This window comes from Aedes aegypti, chromosome 1 (assembly GCF_002204515.2).
Source record: "Aedes aegypti strain LVP_AGWG chromosome 1, AaegL5.0 Primary Assembly, whole genome shotgun sequence".
Taxonomy (NCBI): domain Eukaryota; kingdom Metazoa; phylum Arthropoda; class Insecta; order Diptera; family Culicidae; genus Aedes; species Aedes aegypti.
In genome coordinates, this window is record NC_035107.1 from 304,882,824 (window position 1) to 304,895,739 (window position 12,916).

At 40.5% G+C, this 12,916-nt stretch overlaps 1 protein-coding gene across 1 annotated transcript; it reads right to left on the reverse strand.

Annotated features, from left to right (window-relative positions):
* Positions 1-408: 408 nt before the first annotated feature.
* Positions 409-2,997, reverse strand: LOC5576119 (DNA replication licensing factor Mcm5). Its single transcript, XM_001662416.2, has 2 exons — positions 2,648-2,997; positions 409-2,584 (listed from the first exon to the last, which is right to left on the reverse strand). Exons 1-2 carry the CDS (start codon positions 2,803-2,805, stop codon positions 538-540), a joined length of 2,205 nt encoding a protein of 734 aa, XP_001662466.1. The 5' UTR covers positions 2,806-2,997; the 3' UTR covers positions 409-537.
* Between the last annotated feature and the right edge of the window lie 9,919 nt (positions 2,998-12,916).

Consider the following 12,916-nt stretch of genomic DNA (forward strand, 5'->3'; position numbering starts at 1 on the left):
CGTTCTGTTCTAAATGTTACGTCTGTTTGTCTGTTATCAAACTTTTGTATGGGGGAGAATTCAAAAATCTTGTTGGGGCAACCTCTAAACGTAATTTCTCAGCTACTACCATTTGAAGCCCCCTAATTTTCTGACAAATGAGAAAATTTAGGACACTCTATTGGACAAGTTTCATGTGAAATGATGGCTCAGAAGCTTAGTTGGTAAAACAGTCGCCTAGCATACAAGCGTAGAGAATTGAAATCTCCCATTACAAACGGATAGATTGAGATTCGAACACATGGACCATTCGATTACAAAGCAAACGTGTAGCCAACTACGTTACGATGACCACTTGGTAGACCTCCAATCGCAAGTCTCGGTTGTATAGAAGATTCTCTATCGATAGTTAAAAATCTACTAAATTGATACTTTTAAACTTTTATTCTAATTTTAACGTCTAAAATTTAGTAGATGTAAAAAGGAATTACGAATACACAAACGACATTAGGAAAACAGATAAATGAAAAGGTACAAACGTAGTCTTCTGCCCCGGATCTACGACAACCGGTACAGCATCTTTCTCTGCATCCGGTGCTGCAACTCTCCGCGCCGAATCATGGTGTGAATCACCTTCAGAACGGCCTGCTCCGGGTACTTCTGGCGGGCAAAGTCCTGGATGATGCTCTGCTCGGAAACCTGCGATCCGATGGCGAACCGTCGCTTCAGCTGCTTCTCGATTCGGTTCAGCACTTCGGTGTCCTCCTCGGTGAAGAAGCCCTCGGCGCCCGCAAGGGATCCGGACATGGCCGCGTCCAGTGTTGAGACTTGGAACAGGCGCAGGGCTTCCGTGACGTGAGCTTCTGTGGCGAAGGGTTGAAGCTGCATTTTAGCCAGGGACTCCGAGATACGGATGACGGCTTCCAGCTGACGGACGGTGATGGGGATGGAAAGGCGCTTGTCCGCCATGCGTTCGTGTTCCCCAGCTCCGCTTCGCATCAGGACATAACGGGACTTGAGCTTTTCGGCGGCCTCTTCGTTCAAACGGGGCCCGCAATGCGTCCGGCAGTAGTTGATGTACTTCTTGAACAGGGCCAAGGGAACTTCGCCTTCCTGGGTCTCCAGAGTGGTCTTATTGGCGTTCATATGGACATTCATGACGTGCTTGGCCAGGGTGATGTCCCGAGCCTGGTCGTGGACGTCCTTCACGATGAAGATCATATCGAAACGGGACAAAATCGTTGGCATGAAGTCGATGTTCTCCTCGCCCTTGGTATCGTCCCAACGGCCGAAGATGGAATTAGCCGCGGCCAGAACCGAGCAGCGCGAGTTCAAGGTCGTCGTGATCCCGGCCTTGGCAATCGAAATGGTCTGCTGTTCCATGGCTTCGTGAATGGCCACGCGATCGTCTTCTTTCATCTTGTCGAACTCGTCAATACAAACGACTCCACCATCCGCCAGGACCATGGCACCTCCTTCCATGACGAAGTTCCTCGTCGCCGGATCCCGAATGACGGAAGCAGTTAAACCCGCAGCACTGGAACCCTTTCCGGACGTGTAAACCGCAATTGGAGCCACCTGCTCCACAAATTTCAGCAGCTGAGACTTGGCCGTTCCGGGATCTCCCAGCAGTAGGATATTGATGTCCCCACGACGGGTCAACCCATCCGGCATTCGCTTCCTCGATCCTCCGAACAGCAAGCAAACGATGGCCTTCTTGATGTCCTGCGAGCCGAAGATACTCGGGGCCAAACTCTCCGACAGGGAATCGTAGATGTTCGGATTGGCCGCCAGCTTGCGGAACGTCGATTCCTCCTCGGTCGTGATGTTGCTGAACCGAGAAATGGAACCCATGCCTTCGGTATCAACCGTAATCCCGACCACCCTCATGTAAGGGGCCCTGACTCCTATAATAGCCTTCTCACGGCCATCCTGTTTGCTCGGTTTGCCAATCTTCCGAATCGAGAAGATTCCATGGATCAGGACCCGATTTCCGGGCACGACCCGCTCGCACAAAGTTCGATCGCAGAACAGTTGCATGTGCCGAGGGATCTCTCCCTGAGGGATGAAGTCCGGAAGCTCCTGTAACTTCAGCACCTGGAAGTCCACGCACTTACACTTGTCCGGCATGATAAAGTACGGATCCATTGGACATTTCGGGCGACCGGTCTGCTCCGTCGTGCACTTCCTCGGCAGCTGATACCCCTCCAGTCCCGGATTGACCGGCAGATTGGGAATCACGTTGCTGCACGACCGGCACTGAATCGAAATCTTAGTCGCCTTGGCCTTTATCCCGGACGCGGCAATAATAATGCCGGCCACCTTGACCAACCGCGAAACACATTCCGACTTCAGATCCCGAATGTTGGTCGGATTGGCCCCCGAAGTGAGCAGAATCTGAATGTCATGAACCTGCTCCTCATCTTCCGGCCTGGGGGAAGTGATCTCATCGGCCACTTCCCGGGCGGCTTCCTCGAAAATCTGCAAATGCTCCGTCGGTTGCTTGTACAGCTTATCGGCCAGAGTCTCGTCGAAACCGGCCAAGTCCTCGATCTCCACCTCCAGATAGTAGCGACCCAACAGGTAGTTCCGCTTCAGGTTATCACTGAATTCAAAATTAAAAACTCATTACTACTCGTTCCAAATTGAGTTATTTCAAGGAACTCACCGATATTTATAGCTGAAGTTCGCTTCACAGAACGTCCGGATGAATTCCCGGTACTTCTTCTTCAGCTGCTGAAGGTTGATCTGGTTCGAGTTCTGCTGCTGCCCATCGTCGCCAAAGTTGTCCGAGAAGAATATTCCGACATCGTCGAATCCGTCCATGTTTTCTGCGTTTCGACGATAGTTTCACACAACGGGAACCGAAATATGCACAATTTGAGCTGTTTTACGCTTTATTTGAAGATATTTTACGAAAAACTATGGAAATTATTGCAGCCACACCAGTTTGAAGCTCCTTTCCAGTAAATGCGCGCTTGGTCTGGACCGGGCTCTCGGACTGTTTGCGTTGTTTTGGCGCGCAAACGAACTGTCATCGCGCTCGCTCGCGAGAGGCTCGGAGGAAGTGAACACATCCGAGCTAAAGTCAGGGTCGATTTCCAAAATTGCACGCAAAAAATCTTTCACACGGAGACGGAATTCAACTCAATTTTGGGTTGTTTCAACGCAATTCCGTAGTTGAGCCCAATAGTGGTTATCACGCCCAATGGTATGGGTGCCCTAGTGTAGATGTAGTTGTGAACCTAAGAGGAAAACAAGATTCTATAACATTCCCCAGAAAACCATTCCCCCGAAAACCATTCCCCAGAATTCCGTTCCCCAGAATGAACCATTCCCCAGAAAATCGTTCCCCAGAATGTAACATTCCCCAGAATTCCATTCCCCAGAATGCACCATTCCCCAGAAAGCTATATGAATATCCATTTTTTTTTCTTTTTTTTTTAATTATTGCTTTGCGTGAGTCACTTATGGGGGGGGCCAGATATCCGTAGCGGTAAACGCGCAGCTATTCAGCAAGACCAAGATGAGGGTCGTGGGTTCGAATCCCACCGGTTGAGGATCTTTTCGGGTTGGAAATTTTCTCGACTTCCCAGGGCATAGAGTATCTTCGTACCTGCCCCACGATATACGCATGCAAAAATGGTCATTAGCATAGTAAGCTCTCAGTTAATAACTGTGGAAGTGCTCATAAGAACACTAAGCTGAGAAGCAGGCTCTGTCCCAGTAGGGACGTAATGCCAGAAAAGAGGAACAAGAGTCACTTATGTGACAGGCTAAGGTCTGATGTGACAAAACAAATATGTAGGTAGGAGGGTTAGGGACATAATGAACACACGGGGCGAAATGGACACCCCCTTACTCTCTGGGAATATGCATATTTCAGCAAAACTTTATAAACTGTACGAAATCTGTATTGTATATGAACGTTTTGACGGTATAAAAGTTTACGCTTTGCTTCATTTGTCCTCTGAAATTCTACTATATTTTTTTTCTCAGTTTCAAATTAGTTTATAAGCAAAGCGGAGGAAGCGGTGGATTTAATTTTAGAGCAAAGAAACATATTTCGATTTTATGTAAAATAAGCATTTACCTAATGTGTCCAATATGCCCCTAATCCCCCTATTCATGAGTATTTTGCATATTATAATAATACACCCTTCTTTTAATACATTCCCATAAAATATACAGACTATATGTTTATTTTTGCATATATAGTGATGCACCCTTCTTTCAGTATTATCTCATTAATGATATAGACAAAATATATCGATGAAGAGCCCATATAGCATAAGGTCACTTGGCATAAAATGATTTGGTATAAAGCCATTTGCCATCCAACCATACTTAAGCTCCTTCTTTTCAAAAAGGATGTTCTTCATGTCATGCCAAATGGTCATTGGCCAAATGACCATTATATCAAATGGTCCTTGATCATTTAATCAATCATGCCAAATGCCTTCTTGCCATTTGGTATCCTTACGGAAAAATTTGTCTATATCGTCAGCAGGATAAGACTGAAAGAAGGGTGTATCACTATTTTGTGCAAAATTAAACAAGTCATTTGTAATTTAGACTTGACGCAAAGAAGGGCGTATCATTTTGATGTGCAGAATAGTAAGTTTTTGTTCTGCAGAGTTTACGTCATCATTATATCGGAAACGTATAATATGATACTACGAACATCTTTGGAAACTACTATACCGAAAGAAGGGTGTAGCTCTATTTTGTGCAGAGTAGTGATGAGTTGTATATTTTTTTTAAATAAATATTGGATATTGTGTTTCCCCATAGACTGATCTATCAGTCTTCATAAGTGCCAATAAAAGTGAAACTACTGTGATAGTTCATTTGCAAATGAAATTTGAATTATGCGTAAAGTGTTCATAATTAGCAGCACCAATGCTAATCTTCTCATGTACTTGTAAACAACTTTGTATAGCGAAGTATGCACTTCAACAGAAAAGAAACGGCTTATCTCGATGCGTGGGAAATTTTTTGCAAGAAATGCTCAAGAAAAGCATTTTTCTTTGATCGCAGTACGCAGTTGAAAAGAAATGTCAATTCAAATGGAGCTCACTGTAGGAAATTTCTTGACCATTTCTTGGGGAGAAATTTTTACTTTTCTTGGGCGGAACAGCATACTTAGCTTATGGAGTTTAATTTCCAAGTTTTTTAAATAGATTGTTTCAAAACTTTAAAGTAGGTACATAATTTTCTGGGGAATGGTCCATTCTGGGGATTGGTTTTCTGGGGAATGGTTCATTCTGGGGAGTGAAATTCTGGGGAATGGTACATTCTGGGGAATGAGATTCTGGGGAATGGAATTCTGGGGAATGGGTTTCGGGGGAATGGTTTTCTGGGGAATGTTATAGAATCGGAAAACAATATGCACTCTGTCTCGAAAAACACCCAGAATCCGGGTGTAAATTTTTCAAATTGGGTAATATTTCCATATGCATTTTGATGAGTCTGGAAAGCGTGTGCAAGTTTCTTTGAGGAAAACAAAAACAAACTGTGTATGACGAGCGTATGCTAGTCTACGTGTGTTCAAATGTCACTAAGCTCTATAACTCAATTTTGGCTAAATTTCCAAGGTCCCCACTAGGTAGTTTGGCTCTAATTCCATTAGAAAAATATACTCAATTTTGGGTTGATTTAACGCAAAATTGAGTTCTTTCCACCCAAACATAAGAAAAGTTGCATTTACCCAAATTTGGCTTATTGGGCCAAAGTACCCCCATTGAGTAGATGCAGCTCTCTCTATTTTTGACAACATTCGTGTGGGAGAAAGAGAAAATCGAGAGATTTTGGGTTGAAACTATAATCGATATACTTAATTTTGGGTAAAGTAAACTCAAAAATTAGGTAAAAATATTTCTCCGTGCACGATACACGGTGGTTTCCAAATAGTGGTTTCTGCGCTCGTGTACATACACGTTATTGCGGCGCTCATTTTAAATCCACATCCAGCGGCGGCGGTAACGCGCAGAAGATATGCGCGCAATTCAATCGCAACGTCAAAATTCAAGTAGGCTTGGATTTTTTCATTCATCAAGGACGCAAATGTTTCGAAATTTTTCAGCATTTCGATCCCGCAAGCCATTTTACAAAAATGGTCAAATGACAGGAGACCTGGGATTAAAGTTTTCCTTTTCAATCATCGTCATCAGTTTTCGTGATGATGATGGTTGACGACTGCACTGAAATGAATTTTATTGTAGAAACTACTGAATCCATGGTAGAATTAAGAACTACACCAACGATTTTCAACCGACTACATTAATCTATTAACTCTACCAAAACATAGTCAACATCACTACACAAAAAAAATCTTCTGTTAATTTAACCAGAGTTGTAGTATTTATGACTAGAAACATTCTAGATTTTAAAAGTTTAGCATCATTCTTTTGACCACACTGTGTTGTATGGTGGGTGTCATGGATTGAAATACAATGCTTTGTAGGGGATGCTACTATGGACATAGTCAAATTTACTGCACTGCTCAGTGATTTTCAACAGATTATAGTAAACTTAACAGATTTTTGTATTCGGTCGGTTGAAAATCGTTGGTGCAGTTCTTAATTCTACCATGGATTCGGTAGATTATACAAGAAAATTTGTTTGCGTGTGTGCGCATTTCAAGCGTAGCTTTTCATACAGGTGAAAACTTGAATGGAGTATAAGTTTCAAATTATTTATTTCTGATCACAAAAGTGCTTTTTTAAGTGAAACATGGGTAAAAAAGTGGTAGTTGATACAATAACTAGGTGTAATCTTGCAGTAACGAAGTGGATCTCTGTTTTGCCATTTCCTTCATGTCTCCGTTTGGTAAGATGAGGCGTTGGCAGGGCAAATACAGTCTCAAATTGTTGAGTCATAAATTATTCATGACAAATGAAATTTTGTGTAAAGATGTGAAATTGATTTAGGAATATAAGAAGTCATAAATAAAGTCGGAAATATTTCTCTTTTAATCCTTTTCCACTAATTTGATGGCCCTGAAAAAGGCCGATGACTTTGTTAGCTTTGATGCTTTTCCAGATAAATAACACTGCGGGATGTTATCAGTTGATTGCCATGGTCAAACGGGGAATCTTAACTCAAATGTATCCAGCTTTTTAAAAGCGCTAATGGCTGCCGCAAAAAGGCTCGCTTCCTGGTAGGGATTGGTCGATTTGACGTTTGGCTTGGGTCGTTTTGTATGAGTGGACCCAAGCCAAACGTCAAATCGACCAATCCCTACCAGAAAGCAAGCCTACTCGTGGCAGCCATTAGCGCTCGTAAAAAGCTGGATAAATTTGAGCAAGTAAAGTGGTTTCTTCATCACCGCTTAGGCCTTAAACCTGGTTTAATCGTATGGGTAAACGTGGTTTACGGCTTAAGCGAAGGTGAAAAAATCGGCCCTTATTTGCTTATATGATGAACCACCCGGATGAAAACGTATCATTCAGTGAATGGAATGAACCATTAATGTACAATATAACGTATTAGATACAATACAGCGTATTGTGATTGAATGTCGAAGTAATATTATTCTTGTTTGAATATACAATTCAAAAACAATATACTATATTGTAACAGACCACTGTATTGTTTTTTTTTTGCTGTGGCCTTGTAGCTAGCTCAACGCAAATTCTAAAGACGAAAAATGGGTAAAAATTGAGAGGATCTTTGGAGATGTCATCGTCGCAGTTTCTAGAGGATTAAAGGAATGATTGAAATCAGTCAACCGAAATACGTCATCGTCCTGCTACATCGGTTTGGCATGACTGACTGTAGACCTGTAGCAACGCCACTGGAGCCAAACCTTAAGCTAGTACGAGGAAATGGAGCTGTCCACCGAACCGTATCATGAGCTGATGGGCTGTTTAACATATCTGGCTCTTGTATCCCGGCCGGAATTAATGCAGCTGTTAACTTTTTCAGCAGATATCAGTTTAACCCTTCAAGCGAACATTGGAGTCATCTGAAGCGCATTCTCCGATACCTGAAAGGAACCGTTGATCACGGACTGGTTTTCCAGAAGAATGCTGAATCGGAACCATTGATAGGATACGCTGACGCTGACTGGGGCAACGATCCAACCGACCACCGATCAATATCTGGCAACATTTTCCAAATATTTGGTGGGACGGTTTCCTGGATGACCCACAAACAGAGTACCGTCACTCTATAATCAACTGAAGCTGAATGAAGCTGAAGCTGAATGAAGCTGAAGCTGAATATTTCACTCAGTCATGTGGTATGTGAAGCAATCTGGTTGAGAAACCTTGTCATCGAGCTAGGCATCAAACTGGAACAACCTGTAATTCTCTACGAAGACAACCAGTCGTGCATCTACGTTGCCAAGGAGTCACGTGACCACAAAAGAATGAAGCACGTGGACATACACTGTAAACTTGGCATTACCCTTTAAGGTGTAAAAAATACCCACTTTTTTCTGATATATGAAGCTGTCAAAAATAGGGGTATTTCAAATTTTTGCATAATGGGTAAATTTTGCCCATTTGTTAGTTCCAATGGTTTACTCTTTAATGGGTGAAAAAAAAATCTTTATCTTTCGTTGCGACCGAAGTCGTATCCTGATTGCAGGTTATTGAGCAGTATCTTACAGGTTAGTGATAAATCGAGATTTGTTATCCATCTCGTTCTTAATTAAAGAAATATTGAAATTCTTACAGGCAGGTGTGATATGGCATCAAAAATCCTCATTACGGCCTGGAGCGAGACGCCGCACAGAAAACTGTGACCATGTCCGAGGGCTAATTATATGAAAGGAAGCATGTCCAGAAGAACGTTAACTAGTTGTTAATTAATAAGATTTATTTAAGAAAATCCTAATAAACTGCAAAACAAAACGCCCTATGATTTGTGTGCATATTATTCATAACTATTAATTAATTTCATATAATAATGAAGTCATAAAAGAGAGTAAAATTTACTCTCATTCCAAACAAAATTCATTTGGAATAAAGGGTAAAAATCACTCGTTGACTTGACGTACAAGCGGTTTACTCTTTAATGAGTAAAGGCCCTTTACTCTTTTTATGAGTTAAACTAGTTTCTCTCAAAGAGGGTACTTTTTTACCCTTTAAAGGGTACTTTGGTCTTACAGTGTACGGTACAATTTCATTCGTGAAAAGCTACAAGATGATACTTTCAAAATGGATCATTAAAATAACTAAAACGTTTGACATCACAATCCCGAGTTGGAATCCCGAGGACTCCAGTCGAAATCCCAAGGATTCCAGTCGGGATTCCGAGGATTCCGGGTGGAATCCCAAGATGGAATCCCAGAATTCTCCAAAATCGATAATCTTACGAGGAATCGAATATTTCAAAAATTTCTATCGGATTTCCAATACCGGGTACCCCCGTTGGTTTGACCACATTTAATCTGAACACTTTTTAATTTGTACCCCGCTAATTTGCACATCGTTCAGATTAAAAATGGTTCAAACGTCATTTAGCTATTGGAACGGAGTGAAGTGAAAACCCGCATAGAAAAATCCAATTTGTCTTATAGTCAAAACCACAAATGTCTTCCAACTGAAATGGTTAGAGTATCGCGAACAGTTGTTATGTTGTAAAACAATAAGGAACCCAAAGCTGTATACTGTAAAGAACAGCTTGACTAAATCAAATCAAATAGTGACAATATGTTTGAAAGCTCAGATATTGTTGAACAATACGGGGATGTAAATTTGTGGAAAATAGTGGAAACGTTTATGCAATGTTCGTCGAATGGTTTTTGTGTTTATGAGGCGAACATCACTTACACACTTGCATTTAACAATATTTCACTATTTTTTAACAGTTTGGCAAACTGTTGAACGCATTGATATGTGTGAGAAAATTTTCATCAATTTGTTAAGCACGCTTAAAAATTTACACACATGCTATTTAGCTTTCACGCAATTATTAATTAAAAGTTGTTTCATGGCATCACAAATTTCGATGAAAAATGTGGAACAAAGATTTTTTTTATGGTGGTCTTATATGTTTTTTTTATGTTTTAAATCGAATGAATTGAATAATATATATATTTTTAAAAGCCAAGTAAAACTTAAATGTGTGTAAATGGTTTTTAGCGTGTTTTATTTCTGTTTATGTTTTGCTAGCAGAAACTAGAGTGAAAAGAATCCGTTGTTAATCCAGCGATCTGAACGAATCTTCAAAATCTGTGGTTGATCGTAATCCATTGGTAAGTGTTTCATGCTTTAATATTTCCTTTATATCTTATAATTTCTTTCTGTTTTGTAAAAGCTTTTATTCTCTCCCACAGCAGTCATTTTCCGTTGACGAAGGGCCGGAATGGAAGTTTCGGCAAGTTCCCGGACAGCAGAAGACGAACATTTATTCCCCAATGTTCGCAAGGACTAGACTCAAGCCAGAACCAGGGAGAGTAGGCGAATTAGACGAATCCGATGTTTTCTTCGGTTTTCATTTCGAACGCCCACATCCGTGAGGATGATGATTCGGGAGCAGTTATCAGTATAATAGTGACAAAGTGCAAAAGATTTTAAAAGTAGCGCATGAAAATCTAACAAGGGTTCATTCACAAATTCATAACGTCGAAAATAATCATTTTAGACACCTTCCCACTCCATCGTAACGCATTTTGTACGAATATTCTACGAATTTTGTATGACCTGTAACATTTCAAGGACACCCATCCATCTCCTTTAGCGTTATGAAATTTGTGAACAGGCCCTAAAATCAATTTATGTAACTTCCTCAGTTATTCAGGTCATGGATGAATAAAATGTGTATGCCAAAGTAAAATAATAAAAAATAAAACAAAATTTGCAATACTATTTTTCATTGCTTATAATATAAACATAAAGGAACAGTATCATTTGCGGTAAAAATACCATATCACACTGTACACATACTATTACACATACATTATTTAGTTTCATTCAAACTTTATACTTGCACTATTTTGAAACTGTTTCCTTTACAGTGAATTGATCAAAAAATTGATGGTATATGGACAATTGGGCAAATTGTAACGGAAAAAAATTGTTCGGGAAAATCGGCGTTTTTGAATGGTTACATAACTTAACCGCCTATTCCCCATACTGTACTTTGTCCAATAACCATTCTCCAAACTGTTAAAACCATTCATGATACGGTAGGCATATTGTTATTTTTGGCGTTATATGGAATCGTTTAGATATTGTTATAAATTATTGGGGAGAGTTTCGGATACAGTACAAATATGGTTCATATTTATGCGGGAAGGAACTCTGCGAAACGAAACGCAGAATCAAAACAAAACAGCCAAAAGGGTAACCAGACACACGTTTATAGGGTGTTCAAATTAAAAATGAACCCCGATTGTTTGCATGAGATACCGTTCAAATTAACGGGGGTGTACGGTAATTGCAGTATTCTTATCAAAATCATGAAGTTTTACCCGATTCCCAAAAACTTTTTAAATTCCACTTCATACGCATCAGATTTCCAAAACTCCCACCAGAATCTCAGATCTTCCCTTGGATCTTCCACCGCATGCTTGAATTAAAATGGAATAGCAGCGCAACTGTCGCGCAGCTAAATTTGCTCTCCCGATGCTTTCCGAAAGCAGCGCTGTCGTTTTGCTACCCTGGTTAGTAGCACCCGGTAATTTAGTTTAGTCACGCACACGGGAAAAATTCTGTGGTAAAAATTACTATTTTAGCTGACTACGCCCATTCTTGAAACTACCATGGAATTTCAGACCAATTTCCCGCATAAAAAATTACCATGCTTAAAACTAGACAAACTGTTCCATGAATATAATGGAAACGGTTACCTATTTCGCCTATGGTTCACATGTGTTCTTCCTGTTACGGTAAAACAATATCCAGATGCTTAATGCAACTGTAATATTATCAATTATAGTTTACAAATGATTCAATATGGTATCCATACAGGTTGAAATATATCCACCATATGACAACATTTTTGTACTGCATCAACTGTGGTTCCCGGTGAGCAGCTGTAGCTCATTTTGTCACCACATTGTTTTCATTTAGTAACACGAATCGTCGATCTATTCCATAGTAATTTTGACCTATTTAGTACAGCGAAATCTTTTGAATATTGTTTTCCTATCTAGCAGAAGCCTTTGGAAACAACAATTCAGGTAAGTTTGATGTTGTGTAGTAAAATAAAAAGATCTAATTTTCGTCTTTTGCAGTCGGAACCAATGCACATCAACCAGCAACGGCATCACTCGGAGAAATTTTATCGAATTTCGACAAGACATCACACACCAACAGTAGGAAAAGAATCGAATGTCCAATATGCGGGGAAAATGTCGTCCTGATTAGTGCAGTTACTCGAAGCGGTGTACGGGCTGCATCTTTCAACGGAAGTGCATAGTGCGGACGTGAAATTGGTTCCGGCAAAGACCAGAAGATTGATTTTGTTACCTCTTTTCACTCCCCCATTGCCTGGAAATAGTTCAACGTGACTGCCGCTGGATGTGCAGTTTTGAAATGCAGATATTTGTTGTAGTACGAGCTTATGAAGTAAATAAATTTCAAATTTTCTGAACTACATTGTGCTCCCGGATAAACTGAAACAGTACAGGCACTATTTCTCAAACTATCCACTACCACTTACGACAATATCTAAACAGTTTCGTAAAACATCCAAATTAACAATAAACGAACAGTACCACAAACGGGTTTGACAGTTTGGTGAATGGTAATTGGATAAATAACAATGTGGGGAATAGGCGGTTAAGTTATGTAACCATAAAAAAACGCCGATTTTCTCGAACAAATTTTTTCGTTCATGGTTTCACAAATGGTAGATATACTATCCATTTCACGGTCAAAATAATGTAAAGCAAACAGTAGAAGAATTGTTCAACCATAAAAATTGCATGGGAAGAAATAACGTATGTGGTATAATTGATTTATTGTTTTTTACGGTATTT

Coding starts and splice junctions, on each gene's coding strand:
- LOC5576119 (XM_001662416.2), bottom strand. CDS start 2,805: ATGGACGGATTCGACGATGTCGGAATATTCTTCTCGGACAACTTTGGC. Junction 2,585..2,647: donor AACTTCAGCTATAAATATCG/GTGAGTTCCTTG, acceptor TTTTGAATTCAG/TGATAACCTGAAGCGGAACT.